This window comes from Apodemus sylvaticus, chromosome 5 (assembly GCF_947179515.1).
Source record: "Apodemus sylvaticus chromosome 5, mApoSyl1.1, whole genome shotgun sequence".
Taxonomy (NCBI): domain Eukaryota; kingdom Metazoa; phylum Chordata; class Mammalia; order Rodentia; family Muridae; genus Apodemus; species Apodemus sylvaticus.
The window spans coordinates 1343613-1363942 of NC_067476.1; the positions used below are offsets into that span (position 1 = coordinate 1343613).

The 20330-nt window shown below is 36.6% G+C and overlaps 1 protein-coding gene across 1 annotated transcript in view; it reads right to left on the bottom strand.

Annotated features, from left to right (window-relative positions):
- Nucleotides 1–18587, bottom strand: part of LOC127686449 (mis18-binding protein 1-like) — a gene marked incomplete at its 5' end in the record, with an annotated part of 32795 nt that extends 14208 nt beyond the window's left edge. Inside the window, 6 exons of the mRNA XM_052184667.1 lie at nucleotides 7969–8111; nucleotides 9409–9496; nucleotides 10146–10276; nucleotides 12359–12432; nucleotides 16032–16489; nucleotides 18065–18587. Coding sequence (XP_052040627.1) covers nucleotides 7969–8111; nucleotides 9409–9496; nucleotides 10146–10276; nucleotides 12359–12432; nucleotides 16032–16489; nucleotides 18065–18587 — 1417 coding nt within the window. The remainder of the gene's footprint in view (nucleotides 1–7968; nucleotides 8112–9408; nucleotides 9497–10145; nucleotides 10277–12358; nucleotides 12433–16031; nucleotides 16490–18064) is intronic.
- Between the last annotated feature and the right edge of the window lie 1743 nt (nucleotides 18588–20330).

Genomic DNA, 20330 nt, shown 5'->3' on the forward strand with positions numbered 1-20330 from the left:
TTGAATGCTAACAAACAAAAACACTATAGCTGCTGAGAGACACTGCATTAAAGATGTTCTAAATTCAGAATGGAAAACAGGAAGTACATTACATTGTGGGAGAGGTTTTATATATGTTTCCACAAGAAAAGAGGTAACTTATGGATTACAATTGGTAATAATCAGATGTGACAGAGGGAGACCATTTGAAGATCTTGACTATAGACAAGAAGAAGAAAAATCAAAAAGACCAAAACAGGTAATGCATTTGCTGATCCCTCTATATGGGAACAGCTCTGAAACTGACATGAGTAGCTATATTAAAACTATAAAGTCTTCAGGACTTAGCATATCATTCTTTTGAATGGCATAGATGAAAATTTATTTTACACTTCAGTTATTTATAAGTTAGCTTATATGTTACTTACAACAATGTTAACTTGCAAGTTACCTTCCCAGTAACCTATAAGAAGGTAGATATCTTTCACCTGCTCAAAGAGCAAAGGATCTTTCTTAACTAATCTGTGTACCTTGTACACTCTATACATATGTTAATGCAGAACTGTATATTACTTGTGGGAACATTCACAGAAAACAACCAGAAAAGCTGCACTGAGAAGCTTCACTTTAGGAGGTACTAAAACACTGAAACATATTGTTCCAGCATCCTGCCTGATCCTACCTCTGACTGCTTCAATGCTGTTTCCTCATAAGAATTGCTTCCAAGACAATTTTAAAACAGCTAACTCAATTTGTCCTGTTTAGAGATTGACGCAATCAGGACTTCACTTAAGCCTGAACTTGCAGAGACTGGAAAACAAATGCTAAAGCTAACTTTCTTAAGACTAACAATTTTCCTAATCCTCCTACCACCTCCCCAAAAATAGTTTGCCTCAAAGAATCAAGAAGCAATTTTAAGAAAGCAACATCTCATTACCTTAAGGCAGAATAGGTAGGTTTTAATTGTTTTATTGGGTGATGGATGCTTGTCATTATAAAGGGGTTGATTACAAGGTATTAAATAGTCTTGATGAGCAAGAAAAGAGGTATAGGAGGTTAGACTCCTTGTTTTCTTTTCTCTATCCTTATTTTTCTCATGTAGGGGAAGAGGGGTTGAAAAGAAAAATGGCCAATATAAGAATATTATAGGAATAAAAGGGAAAAGGGATTATTAAATCTAATCTTAAATCAAAAATACAAAATTATAGCAAATCATCTTACATTGGTATAGATCTTTTTATATTGATACACATTAAGGTTTTATTTTTGTTACATTGTTATATATCTTTGTACACTGATGCAAAAATATATTTTTTTTGGAATGTGAGTACACTGCAGCTGTCTTCAGACACATCAGAATTGGGCACTGGATCTCATTAAAGATGGTCATGAGCCACCACATGGTTGCTGGGAATTGAGTGAACTCAGGACCTCTGAAAGTTCAGTCAGTGCCCTTAGCTGCTGAGCCATCTCTCCAGCCACCTAGATGATTCTTAATAATGTTAAGTTCTAGTCCCTTTAAAGCTGCTACTACAAACTGTTTAGGATAATTAAGAAATTCAATAGTCAGACGTGGCGTGGTGGCGCATGCCTTTAATCCCAGCACTTAGGAGGCAGAGGCAGTCAGATTTCTGAGTTCGAGGCCAGCCTGGTCTACAGAGTGAGTTACAGGACAGCCAGAGCTATACAGAGAAACCTTGCCTTGAATAAAACAAAACAAAACAAAAAAACCAAAAAAAAAAAAAAAACCCAAAAAAAGCCAAAAAAACAAAAAGGAAAAAAAAAGGAAATAATTCAATAGTCAGACAATCAAACTATAGTCGCATTATACACTAGTCTAGTTTATCACAAAATTATTTCCAAATTGAACAGATAGCAAACAGCTAGAAACAAAGTTTGCCTATTCAGATACGCTATGGATAGATGGTCTCTTAAAAAACAAACAAGCAAACACAGAGACTTACAGAACATGCAATTTAAGGACTTTTTATTATTTTGAGAAAATTTTGACTATGAGATATGTCACTTACTGACAGCACCCGAAATCTACTCCAAAAAAACGTAAGGAGCATCAGAAAACCTCCTACATTTCAAATGTGGCAAGCTGGCACTGCGCAAACACCTCTTCTTCTTCTTCTTCTTCTTCTTCTTCTTCTTCTTCTTCTTCTTCTTCTTCTTCTTCTTCTTCTTCTTCTTCTTCTTCTTCTTTTTTAAAGATTTATTTATTGTTATAAAACAAAATAAAACAAACAAACAAACAAAAACAAAAAACCCCAAAAACAAAAAGAATAAAAAAGGAAGTAATTCAATATTCAGACAATCAAACTCATAGTCGCATTGCACACTAGTCTAGTTTATCACAAAATTATTTCCTAATTGAACAGATAGCAAACAACTATTAACAAAGTTTGCCTATTCAGATACGCTATGGATAGATGGTCTCGTAAAAAACAAACAAGCAAACACAGAGACTTACAGAATATGCAATTTAAGGATTTTTATTATTTTAAGAAAATTTTGACTATGAGATATGTCACTTCCTTACAGCACCCCAAATCTACTTCAAAAAAAAACATAATGAGCATCAGAAAACCCCCTACAGAGCTGATTTCAAATGTGGCAAGCAGGCACTGGGCAAACGCCCCTTCTTAAATAGACAAAATGCTGCCCCAAATGGACAAATATGAATGCAGGGAAGTAAACTGCCAAGCTTTGCAAGCATATGGCAGTCTAGACCTTCGTAATTCCTGTTCCACAGAAAAGGCTTCTGTCAGATATTCTAGGCCAGAAGGCTAAAGATGGATATTTTAGCATTTCAGAGACAATTCTGCAGGATTGTCCAGGCAACCAACTCCTCTGTCATTTCTATAATTTTGGAACCTGCTTGCTCTGCACTTCATATATACTCAGGTAATATTTATGCCTTCTCATGTCTCTGATAGGGTTGAAGACTAGACACTTACACACTCACAACTAAACTTAAGTTTATGAGGATTTTAAAAAGATGTTTTATGTTGGCAATGCAAGTTGTGATTAATAAAAAGATTTAGGTACAGAACTGTAAACTCACCCTCATAAGACTATAAAATGTTGCCAAATAAAGATAGTTGCACTGGACTTTATAAATTAAACTGTTACCTAATTTTTCATAATTGTTTCATATTAGTTCTATGGTATGTTATTATAAGACAAAGAGCCGAGTGGTGGTGGCGCGTGCTTGTAATCCCAGCAATCTGGGAGGCAGAGGCAAGCGGATTTCTGAGTTCAGGGCCAGTCTGGTCTACAGAGTGAGTTCCAGGACAGCCAGGGCTATACAGAGAAACCCTGTCTTGAAAAAACCAAATCCAAAAAAACAAAAAAACAAAACAAAACAAAAAAGAGCCTTTTTAGGTAGACAAAAAGGGGAAAATGTTGGGGGTTGTTCTGTTGCTATGTATTCAAATGCTTAATTCTGAACCCCAAGATCTGGGTGCCCCTGACAAGCATATTCTCACACACAACAAATGATGTTATGTAAACCTTATTCTCTGACTGGTTAAATAAAAGTAGCTGACTGGCTAAATAAATGGGAAGAATAGAGGTAGACAAAAGTTTGGGTTATCACGCTAAGCTGGGGTTCACTCATAGGGACCATGAGGAAAGAAGAGCAAGGAGAAAGAAGACAGGAGAATAGTTCTCTACTAGAAGTGGTGGACCAGAAGAACATGGCTGGGTGATATGTCCACTGAGGACACACTGATGGAGCAGAAATAACCCACAGGTGAGGCTCAAATAGCAAAGATTTGGAGAGCTCCATCTGGGAAGTAAATAGTCAAGCATGTAGAAAAATAGATTAAGCGTAATTTGCCCAGTTATTGTGCTAAAGCTGTTTAAACAAATCCTTAGGACTTTGTCTTGATTACTAGTGGGTGGGGAGACAGGGGCTGGCTAACTCATATTAAAAACTTTGGAGTTAATTCCTAACATTTAATGTAACACGCTAAGAATCACTCAGGTGGAAGTGGTTTTGAAGGCACGAAAAGGTTATGGAAATCAAGTAAGTTTTGGCACTAGGAGAGAATGGGAAAGGCCACTGCTGAAAGTGTAATCTCAGCTGCAGTTGAAGGCCCAGGACGGAAGGAGTCGTGCAAAGAAGTTGAGGATTGGCACCATGAAGAGAGCCTGTGGTGAACCCTAGTTGCCATGGAAGAATCAGTGACCTGGAAAAGCTGGTACCACAGGATGACCACCAAGAACAGCAGCAGCAGTGGAGTAGAGTCAACCAGAACCTTGAGTGCTACAGAGAGGAGAGCTGGAGGAGCGAACCAAGCCTTTGGAGGAAGATCATGTGTGGATCTCAGACACTGGAACAGGAAGCTGTAAGTTGAAGTTTCCTTGGAGACCCCAAGATGTTAGAGATGCCAAAGCCATGGAATACCTGCTTAGGAAATCTGATTATAGGGAGTGGAACTAGCCCAAGAGAAAGAATTGTGCTGCAATCAACAAAACTGACTCGAGTTGGATATCAGAAATGGAGATGCAGTGATAAGAATTTGCCCAACTGATTTTTGGTCTGGCTATGGTCAAGTATTTCCTCACTATGATGTTTTGGAATGGTAGTATATATCCTGCGATGTTGTAGGTGATATGCTTTCTGATTTTGATTTTATAGAGGGTTACAGTTAAGAGGTTGCATGAATCTCAGATAAGATTTTGAACTTTAGAATTTTAAACATTACTGAGACTTTTGAATCTGGCTTAAATGTATTTTGCATTATGCAATGGCTAGGTATAAACCTCCTCACCCCCCACAGACTCATGTGTTTGAACAAGTCTACAGAGGCCAGAAAATGGAATGTGGTAGTTTGGATATGCTTGTACCATGGGAAATGGCACTATTAGAAGGTATGGCCTTGTTGGAGGAAGTGTTGTCACTATGGGCGTGACTTTTGAGAGCTCTATTCTCAAGTTCTACCCAGTGTGAAACAGAGTCCTGACCTTGCTGCCTGCACAAGACAGTATCCTGACTATCTTCAGACAAAGATGTAGAAGTCTTGGCTTCTCCATCACCAAGTTTGTCTAAATGATTCCATGCTTTCTACCATGATAATGGACTGAACCTGATACTGTAAGCTAGACACACTTAAATGTTTTTACTTATGAGTTGTCATGGTCACAGTGTCTCTTCACAGTAATGAAAACCCTAAGGCAAGTAGGATAACTTACTTGGTTTTGTAGGAGCCTTACCTGTGGTTTCTTTCGACAACTGTTTTTATATCTGGTGTTTATTCCTGCAGCTCCTGGCAACCCACTGTTCTGATTTTTCTTCATTTCTGTGAATTCAAAGATGGTACATTAAATAATTACATAAAAGATAAGCTGTTTCTCAGAGTATGATGGTCCACGCCTGAATTCTCATCATCCTGGACACTAAAGAAGATAAGAGTATTGACAATATAGAGACCATCTCAGGAAGAGAAACGGGGGGTGGGGGACATAGAAAGAAAGGAATAAAAAACAATTTGAAATGAGGGGTAGGGAGAAGAGAAAAATAGAAGGTGGGCAAAAAGATACATGGCTTTTCCACATTAAAGAACTACGAGAAAAACAATCTGTCTAACGAATGTCACATATATTCATTGTAATTTGATTATAATAAAATAACTTTTGTACAACAGGCTACTCTCCCAAAGTATGGTTTAGTTCAAATGACTTTTATTATCCAAAAAATCAAAATCATATTGTTTATACCTACATGGAACCTCTTGTTATATCTAAAAACAGAATAGTTGAGTATAATTTATGAATTCACACATCCTATACAACCTAACTGCACATCAACTGAATAGAAAGCTAGTGATTATTTCTTAGATCATTATATATATGAAATTATGTTTCAGCTAATTTATAATCAATGTATATCTGAATCCACACTATTTTCAGCAAAATCATGTTTTACATTATTTGTGATGTTCTTTCACCTTTTCTTCCATAGGACCACTGTGGTTAATGGGTACACACACTCACAGACATCATACATGCACAAACACTAATTAAAAAAAATTGGTTAAAAAAATTCATAGAAAGTATAAGGACTTTGAGTTGTTACGATTGCTTTTTGAGATTGGGTTTTATTCTACAGACCAGGCTGACTTTAAAATCCAAATTGTAATTCCTGCTTCATTCTCCTAAGTGCTAGAACTACAAGTATGTGCCAGAATACTTGGCCTTAAAGGTATTTTATTACTCTTCTAAAGGAACTGTAAGACACAATATGGATGGCCCTAATCCAGGAGATCACTGTATAATATAGGAAGCTGATATTCCAATAAATTCTTCCTAATATCTGATATCATAGCAGAGATAGTTTTAATCTGCAATACTATGATATAATGGTTATACCAGTAAATATGAAACATTATGTTAGATAATTAAAACACAATCATGCTATTTTAAAGAATCATGGGTTGGCATTTTATAAGGTTATTTGTACAACCTTACTGATTAATGTTAGGCATTGCTAAAGGTTGTTTTTTCCTTTAACTTTTATTTGTATTTGTGTGTGTGTGTGTGTGTGTGTGTGTGTGTGTGTGTATTTGTGCACATGTAATGCCTTCAGAGGCCAGAAAAGGGTGGTGCTGGAGACTCAGGCATCTGTGAGCTACTTAATAAGGGTGCTAGGAACTGAACAAAAGCAGGTTCTCAGCAATTGCAGTCCATGCTCTTAGCCACTGAGCCATCTTTCTAGCAGGGGTTTTTGTTATTTTCATAGAAAGTATAATAATATACTTATGATGACAAAAATAATCACTAAAGCATCACTGATCAAAATTTGTGATAATGTAATGCCAAAAACTTCAAAAAATAATTAATATCTAAAAGTAAAAGACAAAAGATATATAGTGTATCATCTTAGATACAATTATAATATGGTATGTACCCTTAAACAACACTTACTAAAGGGAGATGCCAAGACTTATTCATCCCTAAATTTTAACATGAAGGAATGTTCATAAACAATGCTTTAAAATGGTTTGGTATGCATAGTTAGCTTCCCAAACTTTTAAATCTTTTAAATTTGTATTCCAGCCTACTTGCCACATGTTTTCTACATTTTCAATAATCATAGTTACAAGTCAGATCACCTTTCTAAAAGAGCTACCCAGGGTTATTTTTCATTTAGAAATAAAAAAGGCAGTAGGGTGGAGGTAATAACAAGTAATAATAGCCCCAGGATTCTAGAAAATTCAAAATATTCTAGAAATGATTATAAGCAACTGGCCAAACTTAAGAAAAATTGATGACTCTTATAAAAAAGAAGGAATGAGAAAGAACTAAAGCTATGGTAAGTGAAATTTCTGCAATCATTTACACTTTTAAATTATTGCCTTCATTGATCAAAAAGATATATATAAATTTCAAGGAGAAAGGCAGTTTAAATGACATAACACCATTAAAGAGAGATGTAGTATATTTACATCTAACATGGTGCCATAGCTTTAACAAAAACAATGTGCAATTCTCAGAAATTTTACAAATTTGCACACAGCTTAGCTACAATCAAGGTAAAATTCCAAGAAATGTACACAAAGGATTTCAGTAACTTTTATCATCTTCATACATTAATTGTGAAAGTGGGGTAGCGTGAGATGTAGATTATGTTAAAAAGAGCTGACATAGAACAGTCCTACTGACCTTTATAGCTATTGCCACTCAAGTATATCTGCAAGGTCCTAAATAGAAGCAAATATAGATACTTTTCTCTACTACAAGACTGCTGATAGTCTAAATATAACCTTTCAGTAATATATTTATCAGGGGTTTGTGATTGTGATTAAAGATTTACTCCATGAAATAAAAACAATGGGCAGCTGTCTGCAATGCAGTCACTTTAGAATAAAAAAGAAGGAATTTTAAGGTCCTAGATAGTCCGAGAGCACCACACCACACATCACAGACTATAAACAGTGTTAAGTTTATGTGAGACTACCCCTGCAGTAACATACATACCCAAGCTATCATCAGTAAGGTCGTAAGTGATGTTGGCCTTTTGGAGGACATCTGTTTGTATATCTTCTGCATGGTTTTTTATTGATTTCTGTTTATCTTGGAATCTTGCAGTTTTCTGTCCAGTCTTGTTCTTTTCTCCAGCCCTAAAACAATTGTATTATTGTTTTCTCCAATATTGGTTCTTAAGAAAGAAAGAAGGAAAGAAGGAAAGAAGGAAAGAAGGAAAGAAGGAAAGAAAGAAAGAAAGAAAGAAAGAAAGAAAGAAAGAAAGAAAGAAAGAAAGAAAGAAGGAAGGAAGGAAGGAAGGAAGGAAGGAAGGAAGGAAGGAAGGAAGGAAGGAAGGAAGGAAGGAAGGAAAGAAAGAAAGAAAGAAAGAAAGAAAGAAAGAAAGAAAGAAAGAAAGAAAGAAAGAAAGAAAGAAAGAAAGAAAGGAAGAAAGGAAGGAAGGAAGGAAGGAAGAAGGAAGAAGGAAAGGAAAGGAAAGGAAAGGAAAGGAAAGGAAAGGAAAGGAAAGGAAAGGAAAGGAAAGGAAAGGAAAGGAAAGGAAAGGAAAGGAAAGGAAAGGAAAGGAAAGGAAATCTCAACCACAAAGAGGATAATCATAGAGTTCAAGGCCAGACTGGACTACTTAGGTTAACCGGTTATTGGAAACCCTTCTCAAAACAAATACTTTTAAAAAGCAAACCAACAAAACTATGTAATCTGATTTAGAAAACTATCAGACAACGAACTTCCTGAAATAAAGTACTTACCTAGCAAATGTGAGGGCAGGATTAAAAAGCACTATTGGGAAGTGGTCTACTTTGTAAGTAAGGTTTACTGAAAGACAGCCGTGTTCATTCAATTTACACTACCTACAGTTGCTTTTCTGTTGAAAAGACAGTTAAATGATTGAGAAAAGAAGGAACATGTCCAGAAAAATAACATCTGGTAATTTACTGGAAGCAACAGTCCCGATTCCTATTATAAGTTACCTGTACTCAGATCAAGTTTAAAGCTATCTCCTACTAGCTCCTGAAAAACAAGAATTAATAAGATTTTTCTATCAGTGTTTGCTAAATACCTGGTCAGTACTCAAAAACTAATGAAAACTATAGGAGAAAATGTATCAAGTTCAGTCTAATATTTAACATCTACACACCATCCAAAGGGTAGGCAATTGACAAATTCTCCTTAGAAATGTGTCTCCAATTTTATCTGATTTTTTATTCGACATGACAGAAATCCTAATAAAGGTTTATTATTTCTAAAACTCCTGAGATCACACAAATCTTCAAAAGTATAACAGAAACACTAACCCCAGCAAACTGACAACCACACCACACTGGTCATGTAAGCATCAGAAAAAGCACATTGTATTTTGTATCTAAAATGAGTACATTTTAAGCATCATAACTCATACTTTGATAAAACTGATTTTTAAAAAATTAGACAGTTTACCTTAATTGTTCTAGAAAATTATCAATGTGTTCCTTCCAATTTTGGGGGAATCCAAACATAAATTTCCATGTGAGGTAATGGGGAAATCCTATTTAACAGTGAGCAAAATAAATACAAAGTTATTTTAATTTAAAAAATAGAAGAATGAAATTATCCAAAAACCTAGACTTTTAAAGAGGTCTCTCTAACTCACTGTCAGTGAAGACATATGTACTTCTGACTTATTATATGCTAAGTACTGCTGGGGTACGGAGAACCCATTAGTTAGGGAATAGAAATCCTCATCATCACACACTAGATTTCTAGTGTATAAGAGAAAAAGCAAACCCAGAAAGTAAAATTCTTTGCTAGACTGCTATCACAGAAAAAGTAGTTAAACATATTCATGGGAGAAAAGGAGAAGACAACAATTCCAAAAGTGGGTAGTCAGGGAAATTCTACTGAAATAGAAAGCCAGATTATGGGAACCGGAGGGAAGGAATCATGTGGTAAAGAAGAATCCAAATATTAGAAATAAGAAAATGAAAAGCCTTGTGACAGACAACTGGTTTATTTGTGAAATAAGATGAGCAAAGTTGAATATCAATGAAGAGTCAGTACTAAGCATATACTGGAAAGAGTAATAAAATTTGTGATTGTGAGGGGCAGGACAAGTGGTAGGGTCAATTTATAATCCGGGGATTTATTTAGGAAAGAGGAGAGACTATGGAAAGATTTAACTAATGATACCCATTTACCTGCTTCTTTCATGGAAACCCGGTCTATCAATCCTTTTAAAATATAAATGGTGCCTGATAAGGTCCTAAGTTTATTGTGTTTAACCCGCTCTACAATTACATTACTATGCCAATAAACATCAGTCATATTTCTAGGGAAAAAAGAATGAGTTTAGTAAGGTCAAATATTTACACATTCCAGGAACTGTATATACATAGAGAAGTATACAAACTTACAATGAAGTACTGATTTCATGCTAGGTATATATGATCTTAATGCCTTGTATACTTAGGTTTGAGACCTGCTTGTTCTATATACTAAGTTCCATGCCAATTAGGGCTTCACAGTGAGGTGCAGTCTTGATGTCACCCTCCACTCCAAAAAGGATATATTCATTTTGTACTCTTACCTACCACAACAATAATTATTAATAATTATTAATCTAACTACAAAACACCTGAGGACTAACCAGTCCAGAATTCAACTGCTTGGCTAATGTGATCCTCAGAGTCTATGCCAACTATACTGTGGTCAATCAATCTATATACATGATATAAGATACAGCACTAGCAAGGAAAGAAAATCAGTCAACAAACATTTGCTGCTGGCCACATCTGACATTTCAGCTTAATTGTTCTAAGCCTTCAAAGATTTTTGTTGGCTTTTTGTAGAAATGTTAGTTTTATATATGCTGATGGTCTCTTGCTGGGATCTTTTCCTACATACATATTGTGTGTGTGTGTACCATGGATTTCATATACAGCCAGAAACAGCTTCTGGCAATCAGTTCTTTACTATCACCATATGGGAGCTGGGGATCAAACTAAGGCTGCACAGCCTTGCAGCAAGCACTGCCCTTCGAGCTGTCTTGCTGGCTGCTGGGTCTTACATATGTCCAAGATAGCCTTGGAATTTTACATTGTCCAGCTACCTGAGATTATAGATTGACTGTGCACCCAACTCCCTCCATCCTGCTTCATGTCCAAAAATGTCAAGTAGATCTGTAACATTTTAAAGGTTTTTTTCATCTTTTTAAAACAGGCAAATGTTTTTACCTTCTATTTTGTAAAGAGGGTGTAGTTATGAAAAAAAAAGTAGCAAATCACTGACCCAGAAATCTATTCTTCATTCATCTTTAATAAAACTAGTAGATAAGGGCTGAGAATTTTTCATATAGATAATAAACACATTCAAGCTCTAAAGAAGTGCTCTCAGTGAAATCAAATGGGATAGTGAACTGATACTATACCTTGGTACTTAACTTTGATTCTTTGTTTTTCTTTATGTGGTTTGGGTGGAAATATTAGTTTTGTTGTTGTTGTTTTTTTTTGGGGGGGGTTGTTTTCTGGTTTAGGGGTTGTAGAGATATGGTCTCTCTACATAGCCCCTTCTGTCCTGAACTTTGTAGATCAAGCTGGCTCCAAACCCAGAGAGATTCACCCGCTTCTGCCACAGGAGTGTTAGGGCTTAAAGGCCTGAGCTACCACAGCCCACAGTTTCATTTAACATTTAAATAATACTCTAAAAGGCATGGTCTTTAATACTGCAAATATTCATTCACTTAATTCTTTACCTACAGCAAAGCTGAGCACTCAGCATGAATTAAAAGTCATCTTCACGTACATGTTGTACTTATAGTACCCAAGGCTAGCCTGGGCAACATGATTCGCTCTCAAAACAAGAAAAGCCTTCCCATATTATTAATAATATTATTATCTTCATTGTACTCATAGTGTAGAAGTAACTTGTTCAAGCAGCATTGGTAGCAAGCAGTATTAGCGGGACTCCTGCAAAGGCAGCCCCTGCTGCATCTTAGACATGAGAAGGGGGAGAAGGCTATAAAATAGAGAAGACCAGGAGACTTCAGTCCATCCTTGAAGCAGTGATAACTAACCTTGTGTCAGCACAAGTTATTTACTATGGAGAAGCTTGTTCTCCAAAGAGCAGAGTACTAGAGATAAAAAGTCTACTGTCTGACAATTGCTTTCACTTCTGAGAACCAAAGTGTCAATTAACATGTAACTGCCTTGGAACTTTAAATAATTATCATCTTTTCATGGATCAGTAATTTACATCAAATAATTTTAGCAAGGCATTGATGTCATGTTTTACTTTTGCCTACAGTTTATAACCTCATAAGAACATGTTTTGTCGGAAGATGCTGTTTGTCACCCATCAGTTATATACCAACAACTTAATTGCTATTAAAAGAACATTTAAAAGTTATACTTACACCAGCTTTCCTTGTATACATATAGCAGTGTTATTACTGTTGACTTTAATCATCCATTCCTGTAGCTGGACTACCTAATCAAGCATTAAAAAAAAACATATTTGTATTACTTGCACATACCATTATAGTTAGCATTTAGCTTTAGAAAATGTGAATTACAATAAAAGCCCTATGTAACCTTAGTGATTTCTAAGTAGCCATCTATATAGAAGTCAGCCCATCGAAAGCACCAATTGTTAAAACTACAGTATTGAAAGAAAGAAGAAATATAGACTCGACTGAGGTTGTACTAAATGGTTTGCCTAAAATACAAGGATATACATTTTAAATACTCAAAAAATGGCTTAGCCAAAAGGAGGAGGAGAATCCTAACATACACATTGAACCACCAAATTTTACAGAAAACACAGCAACTTATAGGGATGAAAATGCTAAATGTATCATATATCTTGTCTCTGAAAAATATATTTTTGTTAAGCTGAGTTTGAATGACACTTTCTGTTTCCATAAAGGTCAAAATAAAAATTCAATTCTATTCCCATGTAAATACTTGAATAGCTCAGAAAATGACTTTAGTGTAAGTAAAATGCCTTTAAAATGTAAAATTTTGTATGAACATTGATAGTAAGAACATTTATAGTTCATAGCAATTTGAGATCAAATTGTTTCTAAGTAGAACTAAAGTTAAAATTAATATAACTAATGAGTGACCATTCACTTTAAATAAAAGTCTACATTTGCTCTTCTGGTCCCAGGCTCTGCAGCAGCCAAAGGTTACCATGCAGACATGGCCAAGTCCAAAAACCACACCACACACAACCAATCTTGCAAATGGAACAGAAATGGAATCAAGAAACCGCAGTCACAAAGACACAAATCTCATAAGGGGGTTGACCCCAAATTCCCGAGGAACGGAGCTTTGCCAAGAAGCATAACAAAAAGGCCTGAAGAAGATGCAGGCCAACTATGCACACACAACGAGTCCATGCGCAGAGGCCATCAAGGCCCTTGTAAAGCCTCAGGCCATCAAGCCCAAGGTGCCAAAGGACACCCCCACCCCCACACTCAGCCTTTTGGCTTTCATTACTCAGCCCAAGCTTGGGAAGTGGATTCAAAGCTACATGGCCAAGGGGCATAGGCTCTGCAAGCAGAAGGCCAAAGTTCAATTCAAAGCAGAGGCCACAGCTCAGCTAAGGCCCAGGCTTCAGTTCCAACTCAGGCTCCCAAAGGTGCCCAGGCCCCTGTGAAGTCCCCATAGAAAATGTTACTGCCAGTGTGAAGACAGATGGACTGCTGTGACACACCTACCCACACACTATTTGCAGATGACCAGTGCCCTATGTTGTTTTTACAAATGAACTTGAGGCAAGAAAAAAAAATATACATTTTTATATAAAGACAAATTTCTCAGAAACTTTAAACTGAACTAAGATGCTAAACTGGGAGGACTGTCTTTGGTATTGCATTTCTTAATTACCCTTTTATATAAATATATAGATATCTGGAGATTTAACTCAATGGTATAGCACAAATCCCTGAGCTGGATTCCTAGAACTGAAAAAAATGACTAGAAGAGTAGGAGAGTAGGAATACTATTTCTTCACATTTAGATATACAGGTACCTTAGATTCACTAGTTCATGTTATCTTTACCACTCTAGGAGGCAAGTCCCATCTCCATTTTACACAAAAATAAATTGTAAAATATATCTAAATAACTTTCTGGTAATATATGGATTACAAATAAAATTCAGATTCTAGAAACATGTGCTCTATTGCTTATTTAAAATATGCTGTCATACAACATTTGAGCTACAGGCACACTGTTATAGACATTGGAGATTCGACAAGAAATAAGATGCCTCCTTTACAGATTCAGCATTGCCTGTGTGTGAGCACAAACTGGAAGGAAGTGGAAGTCAGAGGGAAGGGGGTGGTACCCAAACAAATAGAGGTACAGTGGATAAATAAAAACACACAAGGATGCTTTAAGACAGAGAGTTAAGAAAGGTCTTAGAGAAATAAACTGAATAAAATGAAGTACAAGCCAGCCCTATATAGGTAGCATAAAAAGCACAATTAGATGCTGGGCAGTGGTGGCGCACACCTTTAATCCCAGCGCTTGGGAGGCAGAGGCAGGCGGATTTCCAAGTTCGAGGTCAGCCTGGTCTACAGAGTGAGTTCTAGGACAGTCAGGGCTACACAGAGAAACCCTGGGGTAAGCAGGTATGAATATAAAGAGTAAGTTTAGAGATTCCTATAATGGTCATAACCAATCAATGGAAACATGCATGGGATGAAAATGTAATGAAGGTCATGAATATGGCATGAAGTAGAGATTATCTTAGTGATGTGAAAATATTGATCAGGAAGTAAAAAGATTAGTAAAGGGGCGGACTGGAGAGATGGATCTGCAGTTAAGAGCACTGACTGCTCTTCTGAAGGTCCTGAGTTCAAATCCCAGCTAGTGGCTTACAACCATCCTTAACAAGATCTGACTCCCTCTTCTGGAGTTTCTGAAGACAGCTACAGTGTACTAACATATCATAAATAAATAAATAAATAAATAAATAAATAAATAAATAAATAAATAAATCTTTAAGAAAAAGGGATTAGGAAAGGGGTAATGAGAGTAAGACTGTAACAGAGATGTTTCTGCACTAAGATTCTGGTCCTTGTGCTAGCAATAATAACGTACAATAAGGCTAAAGAGTAGAGGGTAAAGAAAAAGAAAGCAAAGAGGTTGTTGTAGAAAGCCCATTTCAGTTAGAGCAAGTCAAGGACATAGATGGCATGATACTGATAATATCTCAAGTTGAAGATGGGGCAATATAATGAAGAAATGAGGATGAGTAAGAGACTAGGTCAGAGTTGTGGACTGTACAGAATATCAGAATATGGATTTGAGTCCTAGACGTCTTACAGTTCTTATGGTAACTGGTATAAAAAGGCATGGTAGAGACAAAGAAGTACTAGAAAATCTTAGAACAATTTTATTCAAACTTTGTACATTTAAATCAATATCCAAAGTTTTTATCATTATGTCAAACATTAAATATTTGTAAATGATAATTTGTAGCAAATAACTGAGATTATAAAATTGCAACCACTTCATTTCTAAAACTAAGATAGAAATACATACTATCTCAATTGGATACTCACTGACACCTACTTAAAGCTTAATGGACATACTTTTAACAGTTAGACATTTCACATTGTCTTTTTTCTTTGTTTAGTCCTGTAAGATCAAGCCTAAGTTTCATACATGCTTATATTTCTTCTTGAACTGATTAATACATTTCCTTCAAAAATGTACCTCAATGCAACATAGTTTGATTCTTTAAAGTACTTTACTGTTCATCTTATATACAACTTTTATCAAGAAAAGTCTCAACTCTTCAGTTGTTCCTTTCTATTTCAAATGTTAATAATTCCTCAAAAGTCAGAATAAAAGTAGGAGTAATGTCAGTGTTTGCCTCTCCCAGGGGTGAGTGAGGTTTCCAACTAGTAATAGAGAACTAACAACTGAGTCCCCTGACTCTCAGTCCACCTATCTTTCAAGGCTTATAGTGGCTGCTGTCAATAATAAAACAAGAAATAAAGCATAAAGAGAGTCTAAGCCTCTGAGGAACCAAGACACAGGAATAAATACTTGACTTAAATGTCTCCCCTACCTGATATTTTTTTACTTCACGTGCAATAGTTTCAAGCTCTGTAAGTTGTTTTTGAGACTGGCCAGATAGTGTTAAATAAAGTCTTGGACTTGAACATGTCATTTTAGATGTATTCTTCATGGGATCTTGAAGAAAGGTCCTCCTAGACATCGTTTCTTCATTTTGTTCTGTAATATCCTCATTCACAGTCCTTTCTGTTGTCACATCATTATAAGCAGTAATAGACTGGCTATGATTCTCAATAGGAACACAAATGCTGTCAACATCACTATTTTCGATCTTTTCATAAGTAGAATTAATGCCTTCCAAAACAAATGTGTTCTTTTTGGACACAGTAGTTTTAACAGGATTCTCTTTTGAATAAAGATCTTGCCTGTTAAACTGGGCTCTAGTTAATGCCTTACTTGAAATGCATGAAATTGAAACCCTTTTTTCTTCTTGGTTCAGAACTGGAGGATCTGCCAAAAATAAAACAACAACAACAACAACAAAAAAAATTATAGAATGGTTCTATGGAAATAAAGAGTTTTAAACTGCTTATATTAAAAAGATATCACATTAAGAATAGTCGCCCTCAACTTCAATTTAAATGTCTCTAGGTTTGTTCTTTTGTTTTAAAACAATCATTCTATATAGCCTTGGTTTATCCTGGAACTCACTATGTAGACTAGGCTAGCATCAAACCTACCTCTGCCTCCTGATGAGATTAAAGTCATGCTTCACCACACCTATTTTTATAACTCCAGGAGCAAAGTTAGTTCTTATTGTCCACTGAAAACTACCTAGAATTTAAGAATACTTTGAAGTAACTGGCAAAATAATGTCAACTGCAAACATATAACAAACCAACAACACACACGAGTCTAACATAACTTAAGTTGTAATTTTCTGCTTTTTTTCTTGCTGGTGTTGAATCTTTTGTTTGCTGAGTGTGGTGATTTGAATGTGAATGACACCCCCCTCCTACACCCATAAGCTCACATATTTGAATCCTTAAGTCATCAGGGAGCAGAACTATTTGAAACTTGAAAAGGTATGGCCTAGTTGGAGGAACTGTATCCCTAGGGGTGGGCTAAAAGGTTTCAAAGCCTATGCCAAGCACAGTCTGTCTCTGTCTGTTTCTGTATCTTTCCTCTCTCTCTGCCTGTGCATCAGGATGTAGATCTTAGCTACTGCTTCAGAGCCGTCCTGAATGTCGCTATGCTTCCCCACCATGGTGATAATGGACTAAGCCTCTGAACTATAAGCAAACTCCCAATTACATGCTTTCTTTTGTAAGAGTTGCCTTGATCATGGTGTCATTTCACAGCATAAGAACAGTTACTAAGACACTTACTTGGAGCCGGGCAGCAGGGGTGCATGCCTGTAATCCCAGCACTTGGGAGGCAGAGGCAGGCAGATTTCTGAGTTTGAGGCTAGCCTGGACTACAGAGTGAGTTCCAGGACAGCCAAGGCTATACAGAGAAACCCTGTCTCGAAAAAAAACAAAGAAACTAACAAAAACAAAAAAAGACACTTGGAAATGCTTGATGATTATAGAGGAACTTGTAGGTTGACACTTTAGAAACAGAGAGGGGAAGGTCTTCAGACCAGTATAGTATGCTTTCATAATAAATAACAGTGACATAAAAATGTCCTTTTAGCTGGATTTAATCACAGCACTCGGGAGACAAGGCAGGCAGATCTCTGTGAGCTGGAAGCCAGCCTGAAGTTCCAGGACAGCCAGGGCTACACAGAGAAACCCTACGGGGGGGGGGGGGGGGGGGGGGGGGGAGGGAGGGTTGGGAAGACAAGGAGGGAAGGGAACTGGGTTAGTTGGAGAGATAGCTCAGTGGTTGAAGGCACTGACTGCTTTTCCAGAGGATCCAGGTTCAAATCCCAGCACTCACGTGGCAGCTCACAGCATAAAAATTACTTTCACTGGAATGTGAGAAGATATTTTGGTACTCTGATCATTATTATAACCAAGATATTAAAACTGCCACATTAAACAGTTAAAAAGACATTTTAAAACCTTATGTAATCAAACTAACCTCCCAATGAAGGGTTATTGGATTGGAATGAATTTTCTTTTTCCTCACAGATATAGGTATCTTGCAACAGAGTTTTCTTGTGTCTGTCAGGAGGAAGGACTTTATGGTCCCATTTTGGTGATCCCATCATGCTACTGTTCCTTGATGGTTTATCTTGTTTGTCATGCCGTACTTTCTCTTTCATTCTCTGAAATATTTTTCCAGGTGATTCATAAGTCATTTCATTTCTTAATCTATCCATGTTGCACATTCTAACACTGATATCAAGAGAGCTGTTTGAAGGGCAAGCCTCTGTTAGCATGGTGGAGTGAAATATATTTTTATTGTTAGAAGTTATTATTTCTAATAACTGATTCTTTTTATGACTGTTCCATTTTGAAGAGGACTTCTGATATTTCACCAAATCTTTCACAGGAATAAGTGTGTCTGAAGGGAGGCTTTCAAGAAAGACTGCATTTTGAAGCAGACTGCATTGCAATGTCTCAGAAGACAAATGAATTCCTGCACCTTTCAAAGGTCCTATCAATCATCTTGATAGGACAATGGCACCAAAATTCTTTTTATAGAAAATTCAATCAACACAAATTTCCAGACAGAACTTCAGGAGTCCAGAGAAACCTGTAATGAAATTAACTTTTATCAGTTTGGTTCCTTTAACAACATTATACCATTAAAAGGCTTAATTGCTTCTTAAGAACACTAGAAAATATATAGCTCAGAAACCAGATTGATGTTTCATATTTTTATTAAATTACAATTTTCATCATTTTTCAAGAGAAGAGCAGTTTGGCATTTAAAAGTGCTTATTGAAAAAAAAAAGGCAACCCTGAAGCTAAGGCTGTCCCTCAACTCTTCCATACCCAAATCCTACCCAGAGAGAGCTGGTCTCCCAGGAGTGTTGCCACTCCTAAGTTCACAGGTGAGACCACCACTTTGTTCCAATAACTAGCCAAAGAGGGACCAACCAGGAACACACAGGGCACAGGAACCACAGAGCAACCAGGGACAGGATCCTTCCTGTCTCCATCAGCACCCCAGAGCTAACCCCGTGACACAGCTCTCCTCATGCACATCCCAGAGAAAGCTGGTCTCCCCTAAGAGCAGAGGCTCCAGTTCTCCCAACACAGCAAGTCCTGGATACCCCAATATACTGGAAAAGCAAGATTTGGATTTAAAAATCACACCTCATAAAGATGATAGAGGACTTTAAGAGGGACATAAATAACTCTCTCAAAGGAATACAGGAGAACACAGGTAAACAGGGAGAAGCCCTTAAAGAAGTATACCCAACCAAAACACAACCAAACAGGTATACAAAAGCATCCAGGATCTAAAAGTGGAAATAGAAACAATAAAGAAATCACAAAGGGAGACAACCTCTCCTGGAGATAGAAACCCTAAGAAGGAGATGAGGAGTCACAGGTGCAAGCTTCACCAATAGAATACAAGAGATAGAAGAATCTCAGGGGAAGAAAATACCAGAGAAAACATTGACACAACAGTCAAAGAAAATGCAAAATGCAAAAAGCTACCAACCCAAAACATCCAGGAAATCCAGGACAGAATGAGAAGACCAACCCTAAGAATTGTAGGTATAGAAGAGAGCAAAGATTCCCAACTTAAAGGGCCAGTAAATATCTTCAACAAACTTATAGAAGAAAACTTCCCAAACCTAAATAAAGAGAAGCCCATGTACATACAAGAAGCCTACAGGACTCCAAATAGATTAGATCAGAAAAGAAATTCCTCCTGTCACATAACAATCAAAACACCAAATGCACTAAACAAAGAAAGAATATTAAAAGCAGTAAGAGAAAAAGGTAAAGTAACATATAAAGGCAGACCTATCAGAATTACACCAGACTTCTCACTAGTGACTCTAAAAACCTGAAGCTCCTGGGCAGATGTCATACAGATCCTAAGAGAACACAAATCCCTGTCCAGGTTACTAACCCAGCAAAACTCTCAAGTACCATAGATGGAGATACCAAGATATTTCGTGACAAAACCAAATTTACACAATATCTTTCCACAAATAACAGCTTTACAAAGAATAATAGACAGAAAACTCCAACACAAGGATGGAAACTACACCCTAGAAAAAGCAAGAAAGTAATCATATTTCAACAAACCCAAAACAAGATAGCCACACAAACATAACTCTACCTCTAATAACAAAAATATCAGGAAGCAACAATCACTCTTCCTTAATATCTATTAATATCAATGAACTCAATTCTCAAATAAAAAGACACAGACTAACAAA